This window comes from Sminthopsis crassicaudata, chromosome 1, assembly GCF_048593235.1.
Source record: "Sminthopsis crassicaudata isolate SCR6 chromosome 1, ASM4859323v1, whole genome shotgun sequence".
Lineage (NCBI taxonomy): Eukaryota > Metazoa > Chordata > Mammalia > Dasyuromorphia > Dasyuridae > Sminthopsis > Sminthopsis crassicaudata.
In genome coordinates, this window is record NC_133617.1 from 21,082,701 (window position 1) to 21,104,981 (window position 22,281).

Genomic DNA, 22,281 nt, shown 5'->3' on the forward strand with positions numbered 1-22,281 from the left:
GCTCCGTGGGGGGCCGGGGCCTTCTCCTGGCCAGGGTTCCCCGGGCAGCCTGAGCCCGCTCTTCCTGGTCTCTGCTGGGAGAGGATGTCGCCGCCTGTCTTGGGTGCCAGCGTCAGGGATTTCTGAGGGCGAGGGTCTAGCAGAGCAGGGGTCTGGTTTGCCCACGTCCCCGGAGGCTCCTAGCTGAGCCGCCCACTTTCCCTGTGCCCCCCTATCTGACTCCCTGCTTTCCCCCAGGGGCCCTCTTTGCCTTCGAGATGCTCTGCACCATGCTGGGGAAGCTCTTTGAGCCGTACGTGGTTCATGTATTGCCGCACTTACTTCTCTGCTTTGGAGATGGCAACCAGTATGTGCGCGAGGTAAATCTTGAGGCCATCGGTGGGGCACTGCCCGGGGGGCTACGGGTCCTGGATTCAGAACCTCTTCTGCTCTGGACCATCTGTGAGATTGGGGCCTTTCTCCTCTCGGGGCCTCAGTTCCTGTGCAGTGGGAGGCTGACTTAGATGAGCTCTGAGATCCAGAGAAGAGCAGCTGGGGTTCATGCTGGGAGGGGTGGGCCCTTGGGGCAAGGGGGCGTCAGCTCCTTGGGGGCCCCCTGGTGACTGGCTGCTGCCCTAGACTCCCTCTCCTTGGTCACTGAAGACAGAGGCTCTGGTGGGTCTCCTTTTATCGAGGTGGTCCGGCAGAGGTGGGCACCTTCTCATCCCCTTGGCTCAGCCAGACTTGGGGCCTGACGCAGAGAACCCCCCAGATGCTCGTGGATGCTGTGGATCCTCAGCCTCCCTTGGGGCGGGGCTGGGGGCTGCTTCTGAATCGCTTTTCTCCTCCTTTGAGGCTGCAGATGACTGTGCCAAAGCCGTGATGAGTAACCTGAGTGCTCACGGCGTGAAGCTGGTCCTCCCCTCCTTATTGGCTGCCCTCGAGGAGGAGTCCTGGAGGACCAAAGCTGGTAAGAGGGCCGTCCGGAGCCTCGCTCCCCTTGTTTCTCCCCGGAAAAGGGCACCTAAAACCCTCGTCCTTGTTTCCGGCAATAGGTGGGAGACTCCTCCTAGCTCCCGGCTTCTGTCGGTTTTTTAAGAATACATTATTGATAATTTCTTTGTTTACATCCCCAAATGTATCCCAGTATTCCTCCCTGGGACTCATTCCTTATAACAAAAAAGTATTCTTTTAAAAAAGAGGAAGAAGAGAAAAATAATTCACCAAACTGAACAAGTTGTTTGAAAAAACATTCTGTGCAGTGTCCCACACCCATGGCTCTTCCTTTTTGACTGGAGCAGGGTTCTTAAGGGACCCGTGTCCTCAATCTGAAGTCTGAATGGGTCAGGGAGGAGGCTTCTGTGGGTCCCTGCTGCTTGTCCCAGAAGCCTCCACCAGCTCTGGGGCTTTGGCCTGCCACAGCGGGAGTTTTAGAGCCTGGCTGTGGAGCGACTGGTCATTACATTTTTTTCCCCAAGTTACATTTTATTTGACTTTTTTCAAACAGCAGTTCTCTTTCTTTCCCTTCCATCTCATTCCCTCCTTGCCCCATTGAGGAAAAAAACAACAACCCTATTATAAACAGGACGTTGGCCATGTCTACAATAACTCCATTTCAGCTGGCATCAGTGTCTGTCATCTGTCTCTGGAAGTGAATTGTCTGCAATGGTTTTGCGGTTGTAGCAGTTCTCCCGATTCTGTTCATTTCACTCTGCATCCAACAAGTCTCCCGAGGCTTCTGTGAAACCCTCGCCGTCATCGTTTCTTACAATGAGCCACACAGCCCACGCCCTTCATGTACCATGATTTGTTCGGCCGTTCCCCGGGCGATGGGCGTCCCCTCCATTTCCAATTCTTGGCTACCAACAAAGGAACTGCTAGAAACGCGGCTGTGGCTGTTCAGTCGTGTCTGATTCTTCATGAACTAGCGGACCACGGCCGCCCGGCTGCTCGCGGTTTCCCGCTCTCCTGGATTAAGGCAAACAGGCTTAAGTGACTGGCCTAGCAAATGAGACTCCAAGCCAGCGCTCTCCAGGGGCCGCCTCATGAATATTTGTATAGAGAGAGATCCTTTTCCTCTTTGATCTCTGTGGGGCGCAGACCTGATAGATCTATCTTGAGTTAAAGGACGTGCACAGTTAATAGTTTTGTTTTGTTTTTTTAGCATAGTTGCAAATCGCCTTCCAGAAAGGCTGGGCCAGTCCACTGCTTCACCAACTGTGCATTAGAGTACCGCTCCACCTTTTGTCATTTACCTTTGCCAGTCTGATGGAGATGGGGCAGAAACTTGCAATTTGCATTTCTCTATGAGTGATTCAGAACATTTTTATAAGGCGATTGAGAGCTTGGATTTCTTCTTCTAACTCCCTGGTCTGTTACTTTTTTTTTTTTTTTAAACAAAGGAAACAAATTATATTAAAATAGTTATCAAAATACTTTTTTTTTTCCCCCCTGAGGCTGGGGTTAAGTGACTCGCCCAGGGTCACACAGCTAGGAAGTGTTAAGGGTCTGAGACCAGATTTGAATTCGGGTTCTCCTGAATTCAAGGCTGGTGCTCTATCCACTGCGCCCCCTAGCTGCCCCCAAAATACTTTTTAAAAACAAGTTCACGGCCCCCAGAATTCCTGGTCAGAATGTCTCTGAGATTTTTCTCAGATCTCCTTTTATGGTTCTATGGCCCTGGAATCTTTGCTCCCCTGGAGCCTTTCGTCATCATCAGATTTAAATTTTTTTTCGATGAATAAAAACCTATTCCCTTCTCACTTCTTAACCTCCTCTCTCCCTTGAAAAAGTAAATAAACCCCTCATAATAAACAGGTAAAATCAAGCAAGACAACGCTCCTCGTTGGCCATGTCCAATACGCGTGCCTTAGGCTGCAGCCCGAGCCCATCGCTTCTCTCTCTACCGGGAGGCGAGGGGCCCGTTTCAACATGAGTCCTCTGGAATTGGTCCCCAAGGCTTTCAAAGTTGTTCGTTTTATGATATTGTTATAAATTGTTCCTAATTTTTGCCAGACGATTTTCCAGTTTTCTCAACAGTTTTTGTCAGCTAGTGAATTCTTGCTCCAGTCGCTGGGATCTGTGAGTTTTTCCAACCCCCAGCTACTGTGCTCATGTGTTTCTGTGTAACGTGTACTTTGTCTGTGTGATTGCTCATTTTTCATCGGTGCTACAAAGCTGCTTGAATTCATTCAAGGCTGGTGTTCCTCAGTGTTTCCACTGCTTCACTATGAATTGCATTTGCATCTCAGGAGTACGTGAGACCTGATTTGAATTCTCTGCTCCTTTCTGCCCACTGATGGTCTCTCTGTTTGCCCCTAGGGTCCGTGGAATTGCTTGGGGCAATGGCATACTGTGCCCCAAAGCAGCTATCTTCTTGCCTCCCCAATATTGTGCCCAAGCTCACTGAGGTCCTGACCGATTCCCACGTGAAAGTGCAGAAGGCTGGACAGCAGGCGTTAAGGCAGATTGGCTCCGTCATCCGGAATCCCGAGATCTTGGGTAGGTTCACTCCCCTAGCTCGCCCTTTCGGACGCTTCTCCCCATTCTGTGCGCTTGTGTCTCCTAAGACCCCTCTGTAGGGAGCACCTCTGTTAGCTGTTCTTGTCATTTGGGGAGCTCTGCCTTAGCAGAACAAGCATCCTTCCTTAAAACATCCCAGGTCACATTTTGGTTGTTATCCTTGAGATGATGTCTGGGAAGGCCATTTTCTCCATTGGTTTCGGATTTTGGAAAGGGCCCTTCCTAGCTTTGATTTAGCTTAGGTGGGACCCTGAAGTGTCCAATGAGCCCATGAGCATCTTGATGCCAAGGGATTCTTCAGTGCCTAGTTGACCTGCAGGGGTTCCTGGGGTTGGAAATGCCCCGTTGGATTTTGGGTGATGGGTACGGTGGCCATGGTCAACATGAGGCTCTCGAGGGCTGGTCATTCCATTCCACTAGCTCTGGAGAAGACTGGTATTTCTAGACCGTAAGTCTACGTGTTGTTTGGTGGTCAGATACCAGACAAGATTGACAAAGTTCAGCTCACCCCCTCACAACTAGGGTGGTTTTAGAGCGAAACAGCGAGGAGCTTTTGCCTCCACCTGGTAGCTTCTGGTTTACTTCTTGGAGAGGGCACACTGCTCTTTGATGGGCATGTCGGTCTGGCATTTGTTTTTAAACAAAAACTTGTACCCATAGTGGTGGAGTGGGAAGGGATCTCAGGGCACTGTGTGAAAACAGACTTCTGTCAGTGTCAGGGTTGGAAGGCATCGGGAGGGTCTTGTTCCCCTTGTTTGTATGTGGATCCTAATTTTATTTGCAGTCATTTCTTGTCCTTAAATCTTTATTATTTCATGATTGCAAGAAGGCTGATGCTTTGCTCTCCTAAGAGAAAACTGAATTCTGCCCTCCCCCAAACACTACCCATGATGTTGATTCCTGGTTCTTTTTCCTGGTCAAGGGAAGGACATGGAGAGTTACTTTAGATTAAATTAAACTTCAGACAAAGAATTTGAAGACATTTGGGGCATCTTTGCTTTATAGACTTGGTTGAATCCTCTCTCATCTCCCTGCTCCAAGTCATGTCTGAAGAAGCTTAGTCTTTTGTTTGGAATAAAATTGAATTTGGAGGCTAGGCATATAAATGAATATTTTTAAAATGTGTAACACTAATAGTTAGATTTATACTGGACTTCACCTTTTCTTTCATAACAACTCTGGGGAACAGATGGTGTTAGTCCTATTTCTTTTTTTTTTTTTTTTGAGGCTGGGGTTAAGTGACTTGCCCAGGGTCACACAGCTAGGAAGTGTTAAGTGTCTGAGACCAGATTTGAACTCGGGTCCTCCTGAATTCAGGGCTGGTGCTCTATCCACTGCGCCACCTAGCAGCCCCTAGTCCTACTTCACAGATGAGAAAACTGAGAGGTGTTGGATGGCAGCAATCTTTCTGGCCTAGGTCTTCCTGCTTTTCCTGCTTCTTATGTCCACAGCTTGTTCCAGCCTCATTGAGGGGGGAGTGAGTAAGACACCTAAGATCTCTGAGGCCTGTTGGGATGTTACTGAAGGAGGAAGAGAGCGCAAGCCTGCAGGCAAACTTTCCTTTGTTGAAGGCTGGCCTTGGCGCCTTGTCAGGGGCATTTTTGTGGAGGTGTACTTTGTGTTTTTCCCAGTTGTTGTAGGATTGTGATTCATCCCGGTGAAGTTCAAAAATAGCTGTCGAGTGCCTGATGTGCACTTGCTTCTCCTAATTCTGGGGATACAAAAATGGACAACAATCTCTACCCTTCACCTCAGAGAAAGTACAGTCTAATGAGGGTGGAAGCCAGGGATATGAATAAGCGATGTCCATTGATCTGTGTATTATCGACACTGAATGGTGCTCAGTTCATTCAGTGTTTATCAAGGGCTTCCCGAACAAGGCCCTGGGGCTGGTGCCTCGCGGTACAGTCTCGTCCTAGATCTCAGAGGATGGTGGGGGCAGGGGCGGGGTGGCAAATGGCGCAGTAAGTGCACCATGGATATAGTTAAGTAAAAGAACCTGGAGAAATCCAGATGAAGAAAATGCTCCGGGGAAATTTGAGCAGAAAGAAATTGTTGCCCCTAAGAAGGGGTGGTGGTAGAATTGGGTTGAAAATGGGGAAGTCTTCCTGGAAGTGGCTGGCACCTGAGGAGAGAATTTTGACAAGCAGAGAGGGGGATAAAGTGAATTCTTGGTCCTGGGGACAAAGAACGAACCGTAGCGTAGGGAATACTCAGTTTAGAGGCACTGTGGTTTGTTAGGATCTCGGTGGATCCATGACAATGGCTGGTCTTTGAATGGCTCCTGCTTTGGCCACACTAATTTCCTGTACCTAAGTTAAATATCAGAAAACAGACCAGTATTTAAGACGTTGGAGGTTTCATGAACCAGATGTCTTCCACGGTTTCTTCCAAGTACAAGATTCTGAAGATTTCTCATGTCATGATTTTATAATATCATGATTCTTCCACTTGCCAGTACTTTTTCAGAGATTCAAGCCTAGGTTTTATTTCTTTTTTTTCTTCCTTAATTTCTTCATTTAATTTTTTAAAGAATTAAATCTTATTTTTTTCACTTAGCAAAAATCTGTCCTCTCCTTCTTACCTCTTCCCTTCCATATGAGAAAAAAAAGGAAAACAAAACTACTGTTTGTAGACATATATACCGTCGAGCCTATCACTTCCCAATTTATGGACGCCCCCCATCTTTCCCCCACTTCGGTTCCCAGTTCTTTGCCACTGCCATTTTTGTATGTCCTCGGAGTTTGTTTTGCTTAGAACTAATCTGTCTTGTTTTACCCTCCTTGTTGCCCTCTTTTCCTCCTGTTTCCCTGTTTCTGTACTCAACTCTTGAGTGTGTGTGTGTGTGTGTGTGTGTGTGTGTAGGGATGTATGTATGGGGAGTGTGTTTTTTATGTATACGTGTATAGTATAGATTTATGGGGGATGTGTGTGTGTGTGTGTGTGTGTGTGTGTGTGTGTGTGTGTGCTATCTTTTTTTGACCTGCTTTCTAGGTCAGTTGTTTTGGCTATAAGATACCTTACTTTTAAAGTCTTTGGACTTTGTTTTAATATTTCTTGTCATCTTATGGAGTCTGTTTGGGCCCATTCTAATTTTCGGGGCATGTTACCTGGGCAAGGTTTTGTACCTCCTATGCCAAACTGTTGATTTCTTTTCCATTTTATATATGTGTGTGCATGTATGTATGTATGTACATGGATGTATGTGTGTGCATGTATGCATGTATGTGGATATATGCGTGTATATGTACATATGGGGGATGGATATGTATTATGGGGATGTATACATATGTTATGTGCATATGGGATGTATTATGGGGGTGTTTGGTATGTGTATTATGTATGATGTGTGTATGTATGTACATATTCTGTATGGATGAAGATGTATGTGTGGGGGATAGGTATGGGTATATGTGTAGATATGTGTGGGTACATGTATGTATAAATGTGTGTGTGGATGGGGGAGAGTTCTCCCCTCCTTTGAACAGGACCGATGAGGATGCAGTCCTTGTCAGCTGCTCCCTCTCCTTTTTACTTTGTCCATCTATACTTGGACCCGTGTGCCCTGATCATGTGATTTTTCTTTACCCTTTTTTTTCTCCCCACTCCCCACTTCCCTCACCACTTGCATTCTTCTCTTTTCTTTCCTTTTTTAAGCTCCTCAGAATAGAACAGATGCACTCTCAGGCTTTCTGTGTAATTAGTCTCCCTCTGTAATCCCTAATAGTAATAAGGTTCAAAGGGGACACAGATAACATTTCCCCTCATTAGAATATAAACAGTTTATCTTTAGTTCTTTATCGGTGTTCTTTGTGTTTTACCATTTTGTTTTTCTTGACCTCTGTGCTTGCCCTTCACATTTCCTATGTATTTGTGGTCTTTTCATGAGGAATATTTGGAAATCCCCACCTCCTTATCCCCAGGATTGTAGTCAGTTTTTCTGGAAAAGTTATTTTTGATTGTTAATAGTTTTTTTTCTTTCTGCAGTATCTGGTTCTGAGCTCTTCACTTCATTTAGTAGCATCTCCCAGGGGCTCACTGGGGCTTGGATTCTTTTTATTTGTTGGGGTTTTTTTTTCCTTGACCTGCAAATTCTGAGTTTTAACTATAAATGTTCTTTGGAGGGGTACTTTGAAGAGATGACCAGTGGATTCTGTTTCTATTTGTCCTCTGATTCTAAGACATGGGGGCAGTTTTCTTTCATGATCTCTTTAAATAGGATGAAAAGAACCTTTTTTTCTTGGTCATGCTTCATGTAGTCCAGTGATTCCTGAGTTATCCTTTTTTGACCTTCTTTCTAGGTCAGTTGTTTTTGCTATAGATACCTTACTTTTAAAGTCTTTTGACTTTGTTTTAATATTTCTTGTCATCTTATGGAATCATTAATTTCTCTTTGGGCCCATTCTAATTTTGGGGGCACGTTACTGAACAAGGTTTTGTACCACCTGTGCCAAACTGTTGATTTCTTTTCCATTTTTTTTCTTTCACAGCTTTTTTATTTACCTTTTTTTCCTTCTATGCTCTCATTACATTTATAAAAACATTTTTTACTTCTTTTTTAAAAACTCTTGCTTCATGTCTTCAAGAAGTCCTAGTTGAAATAATGCCCAAACTTTGAGGCATTAGAGTCATTCTCTTCTACTGGATTTATGTCTCGAATGTCCCTGTCACCATATTAACTTTTTGTGATGGGATTCTTTTTATTGTTCTTTGCTCATTTGTTACCTACTTTCCGACTCAGCCTTTTACGTTAGGGTCAGCCTTTGTACTTCTGGATGGAATGTGAACAGAACCTTTATTGAGTTTTGGGTTAACTGAGGATTTCAAATACAACTTCGGCTGGGACCTTCTAGTTTTTGGTGCACATAGAGTGGTCTGATCTAGATAAAGTCTGATTGCTGCCACCCTGGTGTGTTTCACAAGGTGGGTGAGTCTAAGCAACTTACCTGCAGATTTGTCTCTTTGGAACCTGATGGATTGTGGGTAAATTCAACTATTCTCAGCCAATTGCAAAGCCCTAATGGTTCAAAATGACACAAGTGTAAGGCTTCCCTTTGGTCTGCTCTGGTGATTCTGCTGCAGGTTTCAGGTTGGGCTGGAAGCTGGAGCTGAGACTCTGCTCGGCCCCTGGCCCAAACCACCCAGCTGTATTTGCTTCTGAACTTCTAGGGCCCATGACCACTCTTCAACCTAGAATCCCATCTTAGTCCTCCCTGGATCTGTGTGTGAACCAGTGTGGGGCCTCTTTTTGCTCTGATCAGTGCTATCTCTGGGCAGCATGCTTCTGGCCAGGCCCTGTCTCCAGGGATCTTTACGCCTTTTTCCTTATTTCCCTCTGATGACCTAGGCTGGAAAAATGACTTGCTGTGATTTTTTTTCTTGGACTTTATGATCAGGATTCAGCCTGATTTGTTTTCTAGATGTGTTTGGAGAAATCGGGGACAGGGTGCTCACTATACTTACTGCTGCTACTTTGTCCTGGATTTCATCGAGTCTTTAAGCTGGTAGGGAGATGAGAGATCTCTTGTCCAGTTCCCTCATTGTATAGATGTCAAGTCACCTTCCAGCTGCCTCATCTGGACCTCACTCATGAAATCAGAAAGATTAATTAGGGTTGGAATAAACACACTTTAAATAAGTGAGACCACAGCAAACATCCCAATGTAGAGGAATGAGTCGGAGGAAGGGCACTTGGGAGCAGAAAAGCAGGAACCAGGGGACTGTCCACTTTCTGGGGAACAACAGCCTGTGATTCTCGTGCCCATAAGAAGCATCAAATGAGAATTCAGAGAAACTTGGGAAGCTTCAAGGCAGTGATGAGGGTGAGAAAGTAACTAGAAGAAGGGGGTCACGTAAATCTAGAAGCAGAGCCACAAGCCGCGAACTTGGCATCTCCCTTCTTTTGGTGGGCAGGCAGGAGGACTTGCCCGTATGGTCTCTTTGGCCAGTCGGGCATCGGGCACTGGGCCAACTTGTTGGTCTTTGTTATTGGGGAGGAAGGGTTATAGCCATGAAGGAGTGGGATGAGACACAAGGTACCTGGCCCATTTCCCTTATCCCGGTTGTCTCAGTGTTTTGTGATAAATCCCAATTTGGGTGTTGGGGGCTGCTGTGCCGTAGCTGCTCATCCAAAGAAGGCTCAGCAGAGTAGACCCGGGTCATTCACTGCCCACTGGAATTGACCCCTGAAAACATAGACCACGAGGTCTCAGTAGAGCAGTCAGCTGGTGGCGGTCCTGCCCTGGTCCTGCCCCAGTGGCAGGGGTGAGGCTGGAGCTCATGGATCTTAGGCCCTATGGACCTTCATGTTCCCGTGTCACCCTGGGGAGACACACACAGACCAAGGGCTCACGCGCTCCTTTCTGGACTTGTAGCAATTGCTCCGGTCCTTCTGGACGCCTTGACGGATCCCTCCAGGAAGACTCAGCAGTGCCTGCAGACCCTGCTCGATACCAAGTTTGTCCATTTCATCGATGCCCCGTCCTTGGCTCTCATCATGCCCATTGTCCAGAGAGCCTTCCAGGACCGGTCCACCGACACGCGGAAGATGGCCGCCCAGATCATTGGCAACATGTACTCCCTGACAGACCAGAAGGTGAGCGCTGTTCTGGGGAGGGCGGGGCTTTCCCTCTTGTGGGAGCTGAGAAGGGGATGGGAGGTGGGGCCATCGGGAGCCTCAGAGCATGACCCGGGAGTTATCCCAGCCCGAGGTGAGAATGAAAGCAGACCGTTTGCCATGACCCGCGTGTTACCTGGGTTTTTCATACTCCCTTGGTAGAGATAAATGCGCTCATATTCTCCCATAGGGAACCGTATAACTGGAGAATTTTCCAGTTGTCCCGACTGTGGGTGCTGATACAGCCCAGGCTGTCCCTGGCTCAGCCCACTCTCCCTCCATCCTGTTGAGATTGTGCTTTTGCTGCAGAAAGGCCACCTGGGAGGCCCAGAGGTCTCCTGTTTGGTCCCAGAGTGGCTCCTGATTTGGAGCTGGAAGGGAATGTAGAGAGCATCCGGTGTGCCTGGGAGGAAACTGAGGCCCAGAGGGCCTGAGTGATAGAGGCAGGACATGCTCGAGGGAGGGTTTGAACCAGGTTTCCCAGGCTGTCCATCCTGTGAGAGAGAACTGGAAGATAATACTGTAGCCTCAGTGGCTGGCATGTAGGAAGGACTTTTCCTGGCCAAAAGGCCTGAGACCCCTGGCGAGATGCTGGCTCAGTGGTGGAAGGGGGGGCTCCTGACTGCTTCCCCTCCCCCACCTCCTGGTCCTGAGAGGCCTGGCCTTTTTCTGGTCAGGTTATGTTCTGAGCCTGCCCCCAGAGCGCCAGGGAAGGCCACGGGGCTCCCCGGGCCTGGCGGCCGATGTCTGCCCCAGCCCCCCTCTTTGCTTTGTGTTCTAGGACTTGGCCCCTTACCTTCCGAGTGTGACCCCTGGGCTGAAAGCCTCTCTGTTGGACCCTGTGCCCGAGGTAAGTCTTGGAGCTGGTTTGTTTCCCAACAAAGACTCAGATTTCCTGTAAATTATGCGATGTCAGTGTCTCAAGGGCAGCCACTCTTGGTGCCCCTGTGCCAGCGCCCAGGAAGTGCTTAAACGGACCCGGAGGGAATGAGTTTTGTGATTGAAACCCAAGAGAAGCTGCTTTGGCGGCTCGGGTCGGGGGGGGCGGAGTAACAAGTCTCGGATGGGATTCCAGGCCTCGTCCAACATGTCTCCCGGTTCTCGGACAGGTCCGGACGGTGTCTGCGAAGGCCTTGGGAGCCATGGTGAAAGGCATGGGCGAGTCCTGCTTTGAGGACTTGCTGCCCTGGCTGATGGAGACCCTGACGTACGAGCAGAGCTCAGTGGACCGCTCCGGCGCCGCGCAGGGTGAGCAAGGGTCTGGGAGAGGCACCTCAGGAGGAACCTACACTGGGTGGGGGAGGATCATTTTTAAGATTTGTCACCTTCATTTGTAAATATATTCCTTACCTCCATCCAGGAAGCCATTTCTTATCAAAAAGAATTTTAAAGGGACAGCTGGGGGTGCAGTGGGGAGAGCACCAGCTCTGAAGTCAGGAGGACCTGAGTTCAAATCTAGTCTCAGACACTTAACATTTCCTGGCTGTGTGACCCTGGGCAAGTCACCTAACCCCAATTGCCTCAGGGGGGAAAAAAGAATTTTAAAGCAGCTGGGGAAAACAAGTCAGGCTCCCCCTCCAAGACTCCCCAGTTCTTCAAAAATGGGGGGGGGCACATACTGTCAGTCTGTGAGCCTGTCGTCCGGCTTCGGTCTCTCCCCATTTGGGTCACTAGCACTGGGGCTTCCTGCCTTGTTCCAGTGTCTTCTTTGAATCTGTGCTCATCACGTCTCCCAGGGCAGCCAGGCTGCGCTCCCAGAGATGCCCTTCTCTCCAGGGCCATGGGAGATGGGAGGTGGCAGTGGGGATGATCACTTTTTAGTCCGATTCCAGTGTTCCTTCTGGGGCAGTGGAGCCGATTCACCGCTCTCCCACGAGCGCCTTTGGGTGCCTGCTTCCCCTATTCCCGCCAACGTTTGACTCGCCATTTTTGCCCTCTTTGCCAGTTTGCCGGATATGAAGTAAAGCCTCACAATGGATTTGATTTGTAGTTCTCTGAATTTTGGTGTTTTATTGTGTTCATGTCCTTTGACTCCTTCTCATTTGGGGAAATGGCTCCTTGTGGAGGGAGGCCGTAAAGCTGTCCTTGCCGTGCAGGGTTGGCCGAGGTCATGGCCGGTCTGGGAGTGGAGAAGCTGGAGAAGCTGATGCCCGAAATCGTGGCCACGGCCAGCAAAGTGGACATCGCCCCCCACGTCCGAGATGGCTACATCATGATGTTCAACTACCTGCCGATCACCTTTGGAGACAAGTTCACCCCTTACGTGGGGCCCATCATCCCCTGCATCCTCAAGGTAGGGGCCTGACCTTCCAGGGGAGCGGGGCCGAGGAAGGGGCAGAACGTGGGAGAGCCAGACGGCCGCAAGGACCCAGGCCCGTCCAGGGTTTTGGTGCCGCTGCCCGGGAGGACCCGAACCTGGCTGATGATCGGTGTCTGTGCAGGCCCTGGCCGACGAGAACGAGTTTGTCCGAGACACCGCCCTGCGTGCCGGACAGAGGATCATCTCGATGTACGCGGAGACTGCCATCGCGCTGCTGCTGCCGCAGCTCGAACAAGGCCTCTTTGATGACCTCTGGAGGATAAGGTATTGGGCTGGGTGGTGGGAGGCGGATTAATTTGCATTTAGGGTTGAGAGAAGTTCATTTAGTGAAGGGAAATAGAGGGTCCTGCAGGAGCTGGAGCTCCCCAGGCTCCTTGTCCCCGGCACTTGAGGGTGTCTGGTGTCCTCCCAGAGGGCCGGACTGGTCCTGGTGCTGGTTTGTCCGAGCCCCTGCCGAGAGCAGCGGCCGCTCTACTGTCCTCTTGTGTCTTGTCGCTCAGTCCAGTGGCTGGCAGGCGGTTTGTGGCTGTGACCTGTAAGTTGGCACAGCCCCTGGCACTGCCCACATGGTTGTGAGGCTCAGAGGGACGGGGCTTCCAGGACTCGGCTGCCTGATGGCAGCGCCGTGGTCGCTCTCGCTGTTCCTCATGTTGAAGCAGGCTGTGTGTGTGATTCCACTCTTCATCCTCCCCGCTGTCAGGTTCAGCTCCGTGCAGCTCCTTGGGGACCTTCTGTTCCACATCTCGGGCGTCACTGGCAAAATGACCACAGAAACGGCCTCTGAGGATGACAACTTTGGCACTGCCCAGTCCAACAAGGTGAAGCTTTGCGCCCACGCTCGGGTGTTGCTAAGGAAGGGGGTCTGAGAGCCTGCTCTCCCCAGCTCACCCGTTCCTGTTTCCTCTTCTCCTTTCCCTGGTCGGTCTCAGGCGATCATCAGTGCCCTGGGAGTGGAGCGGCGGAACCGCGTCTTGGCCGGGCTGTACATGGGCCGCTCCGACACTCAGCTGGTCGTGCGGCAGGCGTCTCTGCACGTCTGGAAGATCGTGGTCTCCAACACGCCCCGCACTCTTCGAGAGATCTTGCCCACGCTCTTTGGCCTCCTGCTGGGCTTCCTGGCGAGCACTTGCTCAGATAAGCGAACGGTAAGCGCTTCACCAAGTCTGCGGCCTGAGCTTCCTGGTCTGTGGGATGATGGGATTGGACTGAGTGACCGTGAGATCAGCGTGGGGCCTGTGCGGGCCCACTGAGGGGAGAGACGCCAGGGCACGTGGCAGGCGTCGCTTAGGCCGAGAATGCCCTTCTCCTGACTTCTGGTTCCTGCAGTGGAAATTCCCATTGGCGTTTGGGATGTGGGCTTTGTGCCCCAGCTCCCCTTCAGTCCAAGCAGGCTATCGATAGACCCAGAAAATTTGGGTTTGAAAAGCAAGGGGAGCTGGCCTAGGACGGCAGGCACCGGAGATTTTGTGTCTGTGCATGGATACTGACTCTTGAACACGGAAAGAAAATCTTATTTTTGCTTCTTGTTTTTTATGTGTCCTGAAACCTCTAAGGTATGAATGTTTGAAAAACAATTCGCAAAAAAAAATTTAATACTGAGACAGTATACAAATTAAAATTTGTTAACTAATTAAAAATTTTTTTTTGATAAGATGCACAAAATAGTTTAAGGAGAATATCAGCTTTGGGTATTGATGGTTGAAATAGACCAAATCTCAGATGCCGGCTTGTCTCTTGGGTCGACCTCACAGGGTTCTGGGATGCGTCAGTAAGGGCTTCGTGGAAAGACTGACCTGTTTTTGCCGACAGATTGCTGCACGGACCTTGGGGGATCTTGTCCGGAAGCTGGGGGAGAAGATCCTGCCAGAGATCATCCCCATCTTGGAGGAAGGCCTGAGATCCGAGAAGAGCGATGAGAGGCAGGGCGTGTGTGTGGGACTCAGTGAGATCATGAAGTCCACCAGCAGGGACGCGGTGAGTGTGGGGGGAGCTTCCTCTGCAACATCAGGGGATGTCACTGCGCAGGGCCAGGCCCGCCTCGGGCACTCCTGAGTGTGGATGAGTGTGTGGTGGCTGTGCCACGGCGATGGGAGACCTGTTGTGTTTGTGTATCGTGTGGGTGTGGGGTGTTAGACGTGGCGCGAATGACGGTGGGCAGAGAGTGGGTGTGAATGGCCTGTTGGCTGCATTTGCTGCTTTAGCAATAGCTGCTATTTCTAAAAATAATTTTAAAAAATTATTTTTTTTCTTCAGTAGTATTTTATTTTTCCAAATACACTGAGATTTTGGTTAAAATTTTGCGTTCCAAGTTTTTCCCCTTACCTCCCTTCTCCCCAAGACAGCAAGCAATCTGACCTAGGTGAAACGTGGACAGTCTTAAAACACATTTCCATATTTGTCATGTTGTACAAGAAAATTCAGGGGGAAAAACCATGAGAAAGGAAAAGCAAACAAACAAACTCCCAAAAGGTGACCGGGCTATGCTCCGATCCACATTTGGTCTCCCGTAGTTCTCTCTCTGGATATGGGGGTCATCAAATAATTGTTTTCAGCCTTGTTTCTAAGGTAATTTGCTCCTCAGAACATTCTGGGAGGTCGGTTAGGAATAGATCTCCTCTCAAATCGAGACTGGGAGGTGCCTCTGAAGTGATATTTCGGCCCAGAAATAGACCTCTTCCCATCGGAGCAGCTGCGGGCACACCTAGCAAGCGAGCAGTTTGTCCAAAAATGATCTGAGGGCCCTGGTGGATTCAATTGTATGTCATCAGTGTCAGCAGGCAAAGAGTGGAGGAAACCACCAAAGGCCCCTGTGAGGTGCTCAGAGGCCCGTCCTCTGGTGCTCATCTGCTCAAGTTGGGGGCAGGGGCTGTGGCCATCCCGAGAGGCAGAGGATGGATCCCGGAGGGCAGCCAGGGTGCAGAAAGGTTTTTATAGCAGGTCCCAGAGGCCCCGGGGGAAAGAGTGAGATGTTTAACGTAGAAAAGAGAAGATGGAGCTCTTCTCGCTGCCTTCAGGCCTTTGAAGGGGCGTCTTAGACCAGGCGGCTGCCAGGGCCCCTTCGGAGATGCTGGAGATGGGGAGGAGCAGGTGCGGACACTGAGGGCACCACAGAGCCCTGGGCCAAATTCAGACAGACCTGGGTACACCTGGCTGTGCTCTCAGTGTGACCCTGGGCAAGTCGACTTGCCTCACTCCCGCTTCCCTCCCCTCCAAGTCCCGTGGGGATCCTGACAGGCCTGCCAACTGAGATGACAGGTGGCGCCTGAGGGAGCCTGGTACGTCCCTCAGGTGCCCGTGGCCAGGAGGCTGCCCCAGAGCCCAGGCCCCCTGGCTCCCCGATTTGTGCTCCTCCCAGGGCTGCAAAGATCTGCCCCCCACGGGGCGCCCCCTTCTCTCAGTTCCCTCTTGGCTCGGCCCCGGCCTTCGGGCCTCCGAGCCTCTCCCGACACAGCTCTTGTGTGTTTGGCCCCATGGCAGGTGCTGTTCTTCTCTGAGTCCCTGGTGCCCACAGCCAGGAAAGCCTTGTGCGACCCCCTGGAGGAGGTGCGGGAGGCGGCCGCCAAGACCTTCGAGCAGCTCCACTCCACCATTGGCTACCAGGCTCTGGAGGACATCTTGCCCTTCTTGCTGAAGCAACTGGTGAGGCAGCTCCCTAGCTTCACAGGCGGGCGGAGGAGGGGATGGAGGGGGTGGCTAGGGGTGAAGGAGGGGAAGGGAGAGGGGCGCAGCCCAGCTGGCTCCTACAACCTGTCTTGTGCCTTTTTCCTCAGGACGATGAAGAGATGTCAGAATTTGCCTTGGTACGGTCTAAAGCAGGTCATGGCTGTCAAAAGTCGCGTGGTGCTGCCCTACCTGGTGCCCAAAGTAAGTCCCCCAGGCAGGTTCTGTGGCAGCCCCTCTGTGCTGCTGCCCTGTGGGGAGAACTCCCTTGTGGCACAGAGGGGCTGGAGGTCCCCGGGGCTGCTGGGGGTGGTCTTAAATAGGCACTGAGGGAGCCTCGTGGCTGAGGCAACTGTTCCTCTTCCACCTTTCTGCCAGCTGACATCTCCACCTATCAACACGCGGGTGCTGGCCTTCCTTTCCTCCGTGGCGGGTGATGCTCTGACCCGCCACCTCGGGGTGATCCTTCCGGCCGTCATGTCCGCTCTGAAGGAGAAGCTGGGCACCAACGATGAGGCGCAGGTGAGCGGCGAGGGGGCCGGGTGTCCGGCTGGGAGGGCCTGCTCTGGACCAGAGGACGTGGCGCTCACTGCCCTTTCCTCCCCGGCTGTAGGAGATGGCAAACTGCCAGGCGGTCATCTTGTCGGTGGATGATGATGCCGGCCACCGGATCATCATCGAGGACCTGCTGGAAGCCACACGCAGCCCCGAGGTGGGCATGAGGCAGGCGGCCGCCATCATCCTCAACATCTACTGCTCCAAGTCCAAGGCGGATTACACGGGGCACCTGCGCGGCCTCGTCTCGGGCCTGCTCCGCCTCTTCAACGACTCCAACAGCGTGGTCCTGGATGAGAGCTGGGACGCCTTGAATGCCATCACCAAGGTGGGCGCCCATTGAGGCCGAAGTCACAGAACCGGCCCCGGTTGTTCCCTGACCCGTTCGTCGCCAGCCCCCAGAGGGCCGTTCAAGCTAGCCTGTGCGTGCCCAGCGAGTCACTGTGCCAGCTAACGCCTGGGAACACTTGGGCGGTTCTGACGCCCTTTCTGCTTTCCCTGGATCTCTTTAGAAATTGGATGCTGGGAACCAGCTTGCCCTGATCGAGGACCTGCACAGAGACATCCGCATAGTGGGCAACGAGGCCAAGGGGGAGCACGTGCCAGGATTCTGCATTCCCAAGAAGGTAGCGGAGGGCTTGTCCTGGGCTCCCCGGCCCCTCCCCCAGGAGATCCCCTTGCCAGTGCTCGGCCCCTTGATACCCCTCCCCTGGGTGTCCCTGCCCAGCCTGGGCAGACCCAGTGAGGGCTCCTGGCTTTCCGGCTTCCGGGGAAGGGCGCGTCCTGGCTGGCAGGTGCCTGTAAAGATAGTTTGGTAAGGTAGCTAGTGTTGGTGACAGTGTCACCATCTTGTGGAAGAGGAGACTGAGAGTCAGAAGTGACCAATGACTTTGAACCAGGTCTCCGGACTTTAGATTCCTGCGGTGCCCCAGACTCCTGCCCTCCAGGATCTCACGTTCTGAGGTCGTAGAGCATATTGCCGATAAATGAATCCACCCCGATCTAGGGCTGGGGTGGGACCCTTGGAGGGCGTGGGGGTTGGCCTGAATGTGACTGGCTGAGGTGGGGCGTGTGGAGGGAGGGAGAAGCAGGGGAGGCACACGGCTGCGCGAAGACCTGGAAATGGGGTGGGGAGTGGGGGGTCGTCAGCCTGGCAAGGAAGGCACGAGCTTGGCCGTGAGGGGCTTAGGAGAGTCCACAGAAGGGTGGCTGTGGTGGCAGTGGAGAGAAAGAGAGGACGCTGGTTGTGCTGAGGAAATGCATGCCAGGGGGCAGCAAGGTGGCACAGGAGTCAGGCAGGCCAGCCTCCCTGACAGTAACTGGCTGTGGGACCCTTCTTGGTGAAATGGCGCGTGAAACACCCCCTGCTTCCCAGGTTGGTTCTGAGGCTCATTGTAGAGCACTTGGTACAGTGCCCGGTGGGCAGAAGGCCCCATGTAAGTGTTAGCTGTTAGTTGGCAAGATCTGGCAGCCGATTTGATGTTGGGGGTGAAGGTGATCAGCAGTGTGGGGTCATGATTGACAGAAGAAAGGCAGTGACCCCCATAGTCAGGGGGAAGTGGGGAGACGGGTGGTTCTGTTTGGGGAGTTGGAGCTCCCAGTGGCTGCTGGGCTGCGGCAGCAGTGAAGTGGGCTTGGAGCACGGGAGAGGGCAAGGCTGGTCAGGGAGGTCTGAGAGCCGCCTGCCTGGAGGTGACGGCCCGCTGAACATGGGCACCGAGGAGCTCACCACAAGTGAGCGAGCCCAGGGCCCCTGGCAGAAGGGAGGAGGCGGCTCTGGGCCTGTCGCTGTGTCTGTGGCAGGTGTCCCTGCTTCAAGGTGACCTAGCCCCACTCGCCCTGAGAACCATCGTGTCCCAGTGCTCCGGGCCCACTGAAGGTGTGTCCTCTGGAGGCAGAACTGAGCTAGCTGGCGAGGGGCTGGAGGCTGGCGCCTCTGACTCGGGCGTCATCCTGTCGTAGGGAGTAACCTCCATACTCCCGGTGCTGCGGGAGGGAGTGCTGACCGGCAACCCGGAGCAGAAGGAGGAAGCAGCCAGAGCGCTGGGCTTGGTGATCAGACTGACCTCCTCCGAAGCCTTGAAGCCCTCTGTGGTCAGCATCACCGGCCCCCTGATTCGCATCCTGGGAGACCGCTTCAGCTGGAACGTGAAGGTGGCCCTGCTGGAAACTCTGAGCCTCCTCCTGGCCAAGGTCAGTGGGGCGCGGGACCCTCAGCCCAGGAGCTCCTGTAGCAGCTCTCACTCCTGCCCCGCCCACAGAAAGCGTGGCCCAGGGCCTGTGTGTGAGCAGGGATTCTGTGGGAGACAAGCCGGCTATTTGATGTTGCACACACACGATGTTTCTCAGTGTATTCGCCCATGTGGATGTCTGGGCTTTTGGGAGGGGTTTGGGGGATTCACAGCCAGGTGTGGTATCCTTGCCCACGTGGTGCTTGTTTTGCCCTTTGCCCTTTTGTAGTCTTCCCCCGGGCTCCGCCAAAGCCTGCCCTTAAAGGCTTGCGTGTCCTTTGTAGGTCGGGATCGCCCTGAAGCCCTTCCTGCCTCAGCTGCAGACGACCTTCACCAAGGCGCTCCAGGACTCCAACCGGGCGGTGCGTCTGAAAGCTGCCGACGCCTTGGGCAAGCTCATTGCCATCCACATCAAGGTGGACCCCCTCTTCACCGAGCTTCTGAACGGAATACGCTCCACCGAGGACTCGGGGATCAGGTGAGATGGGAGGGAGGCAGGCCGGAGCTGCCCCCCATCCCCTCCCCTGCAGAGTCAGGGTCGGTCCTTGGCACGATGGCTGTGATGGGGAGGTTGGGGGTGGATGAAACAATACTTCAAGGAGCTGCAGGAGAGATCTGAGCAGGGAGAATCTTTGAATTAACGCCATTTCCTTTCTTTGCTCTGAGTGCCAAAGTGAACCCCTTCCCCCCGCCATCAGTCAACCGGAGTCATTTTATTGGAACTTGCTTTTCTCCACGGGCATCACAAAAGTCTTGAAATGGGTCTTGGTCGCTCGGGTCTGGCAGAGTCTCCTCAAGCGGGAGGCAGTTTTTTCTTCTTTTCCCCCCTTCAATTAATAGTATTTTCTTCTTTTCCATTTATATTTAAAGATAGTTTTCAAAAATTCATTTTCCCCCCTCTCCCCTTCTCAAGACAGCAAGTGATCTGGTATACAGATACAATCTTTTAAAGCCTATTTCATATTATTCATGTTGTGCAAGAAGAACCAGAGCAAAAGGGGAAAAGCAAACAAAAGAGAGGTAAAAACAGTACTCTCTGATCCGCGTTCAGTCTCCATAGCGCTCTCGGGCTGCAGATGGCTCTTTCCATCCCAAGTCTGTCGGAATTGTCTCGGATCAGCGCATCGCGGGGAAGAGCTGAGTCTGTTCCCGTTACTGTGTACGGTGTTCGGGGAGGCAGTTTCAAAGACTGTATGAAGCCTCCCTTCTCGCCGTTGTTTTGGGTGTTAAGGTTTAACCTGGCAGCCACAAAGTGTGTCCGGACGAGTCCCCCAGGGGCTTCCTTGTCCCCGAGGGAGCCCTCCACCAGTGTCTTCTGTGGCTCCATCAGCCCAGGCTGAGATCTTTTGCGTCAAGTGGGGAGAGTCACAGACGGGGAAGTCGTTCCCTTAAAAAGGACTCGTTGTGTTGCAGGGACACCATGCTGCAAGCCCTGCGGTTTGTGACCCAAGGAGCGGGGGGCAAAGTGGACACGGCCATTCGGAAGAGCCTCACCACCGTCCTGCTCGGCATGCTGGGACACGACGAGGTACTGCTGCGTCGCCAGGGCTCCTGGCCACACTAGTGCCTAACGTTTGGGTGTTGGAGGGAATCTATTCTCTTCTTTTGTCTTCTTTTCCATTCTTTCAGTGAGTATCATTGGGGAATGGAAGTGATTCCACTTGGGTCAGAGGAATCTGGAGCAGCACTGTGCTGGGCACTTGAAAGGGCTGGCTTCCTCTGTAAGATTATCTCTTCCCACCCTCCGCTCTGCTCATTCTCTCTCTCTCTCTCCCTCCAACACATGCACCTACACCGTCCATCAGCTGCAGTGTGTGTGTGAACAGGAGGGGGAGACCTTCCAAAGACGGCACCTTTGCTCGCGATAACGTTTCCGCGTTCCCGCAGATGTCTGGGCACGGGGCACATCAGGGGTCGCAGTTTCTCCATTAGCGTTTACGGGAGCCTCAGAGATCACGTCTTGTCTCCCAGACACCGTCCCCCAAACGCAGTCTCTCTCGGGGCCACCTCCTCCTCTCCTTGGGTGTGGAATAGCATAGTCCCAGTTGTTTGTAGGTTGGGAAGAAGGGAGCCTCAAGGCAGAGAGGTCACACTCCAAGGTCGCTCTGGGAAGACGGCTCAGAGAAGCAGTCGGGACTAGTCGGAGGTGTGGGGAGAGGGGCAGAACCTGGCTTGGACCCCAGAGGCTGGTGGTTCTCACTCTGGGTTTTTGATTCACGAGGGTCCTGCTCAGTTACAGGTCACCGTCTCCCACGTCCTTCCCACGCCCCTTTGGTTTTGTAGCTGTCTAATACTGACATGCAGCGCTGTCTGCCTCGGCACCTGCTTTTCTCATAGACTAAAAGCTGCGTGAGGGCAGGGGCTATGGCCTGCGTTATCCCCCCCAGCAGTGCTCGGGATACTGGAGACCCCTGATACAGTCTCACACCCCTGCCGGCAGCCTGACTCCCCTCCCCTCTATCTCCCCACCTGCCCCCGGGGCCGAGATGTTGGATCAGGAGAACAGGACAGACAGATGGCAGCTAGCTGCCTGAGGGAGGGAGGGAAGGGAAAGATGCAAGCTCCTCCCGCCCTGCGCACCCCAAGTGGCACTCACAGGGCCCGCCGCATGCAGGGCGGCCTTGTGCCAGCCAGGGAAGAAGCTCGCCCTCCTGTAGCTGCCTCATGTGTCTGTGGCTGTTCACAGTTCAGTGGCCTCATTCGGCTGTTCTGTCCGACTTCTTCCACAGCTTCCGCTCAGCCCTATCAGCCTGTTCTCATTCATCCTCTCACCCCAAACAGCCCAAGGCTTGGTCATTCTTTCCCATGTGATCCGAGCTGACCAGTGCGAGGCCCTGCTTTGGGTGCTTGGGGCAGGGGAGCAGGGAGCCCGTCATTTCCAGGACTGATTTTGGTGCCGTGGCACAGTGTTTATCTTGATCTTGATTCATGAGAGCTGAGGGCCTGCCCTCTGCCCCCTTGCCTCCCTTTGGCAGATGCCCCCCTGGATTGCCTTTGAGGGCCGGCAGGAAGAGGGATGGGTTGTTCTGGAAGAAGGTTCACATCTCTTGGGCAAGTCACCGACCTCTTTGTTATTTTCCCATCTGTAAATTGGGCGGCTTTTGCCCCCTCCTGCCCTCTAGGCCTGTAGGGAAAGGGTAAAGGGCCTCCTTCGAGACTGCCAGAGAGAGGTGCTCCTGGAGTGACGGCATTCTTTGCTGTTACGAAGATGATCCCCAACTCCAGCCCCTCCCACTCTAAAGTTTCTCTAAGTAAAATGGGGGGGAGGGTTTGGCTGCGCTGCCATCAGTGGCCTAGACAGGGAGGGGCTCCGCCTCCGACACTGCCTCACAGATGTGGAGAGGGAGCGGACCGAGCAGTGCCCGACTTCCTACTGGCCCCCCCGCCCCGCCTTGGCC

The 22,281-nt window shown here is 52.6% G+C and overlaps 1 protein-coding gene across 1 annotated transcript in view; it reads left to right on the forward strand.

Moving 5' to 3' along the window:
• GCN1 (GCN1 activator of EIF2AK4) overlaps window positions 1–22,281 on the forward strand; it is a 55,673-nt gene that overhangs the window by 30,109 nt on the left and 3,283 nt on the right. Inside the window, 20 exon segments of the mRNA XM_074296430.1 lie at window positions 238–359; window positions 835–949; window positions 3,301–3,480; window positions 9,876–10,096; window positions 10,899–10,967; window positions 11,227–11,365; window positions 12,214–12,410; window positions 12,559–12,701; window positions 13,138–13,255; window positions 13,367–13,582; window positions 14,247–14,411; window positions 15,915–16,076; window positions 16,208–16,237; window positions 16,239–16,301; window positions 16,476–16,619; window positions 16,711–16,980; window positions 17,165–17,278; window positions 18,615–18,845; window positions 19,168–19,361; window positions 20,297–20,411. Of these exon segments, the coding sequence (XP_074152531.1) occupies window positions 238–359; window positions 835–949; window positions 3,301–3,480; window positions 9,876–10,096; window positions 10,899–10,967; window positions 11,227–11,365; window positions 12,214–12,410; window positions 12,559–12,701; window positions 13,138–13,255; window positions 13,367–13,582; window positions 14,247–14,411; window positions 15,915–16,076; window positions 16,208–16,237; window positions 16,239–16,301; window positions 16,476–16,619; window positions 16,711–16,980; window positions 17,165–17,278; window positions 18,615–18,845; window positions 19,168–19,361; window positions 20,297–20,411 (3,008 nt within the window).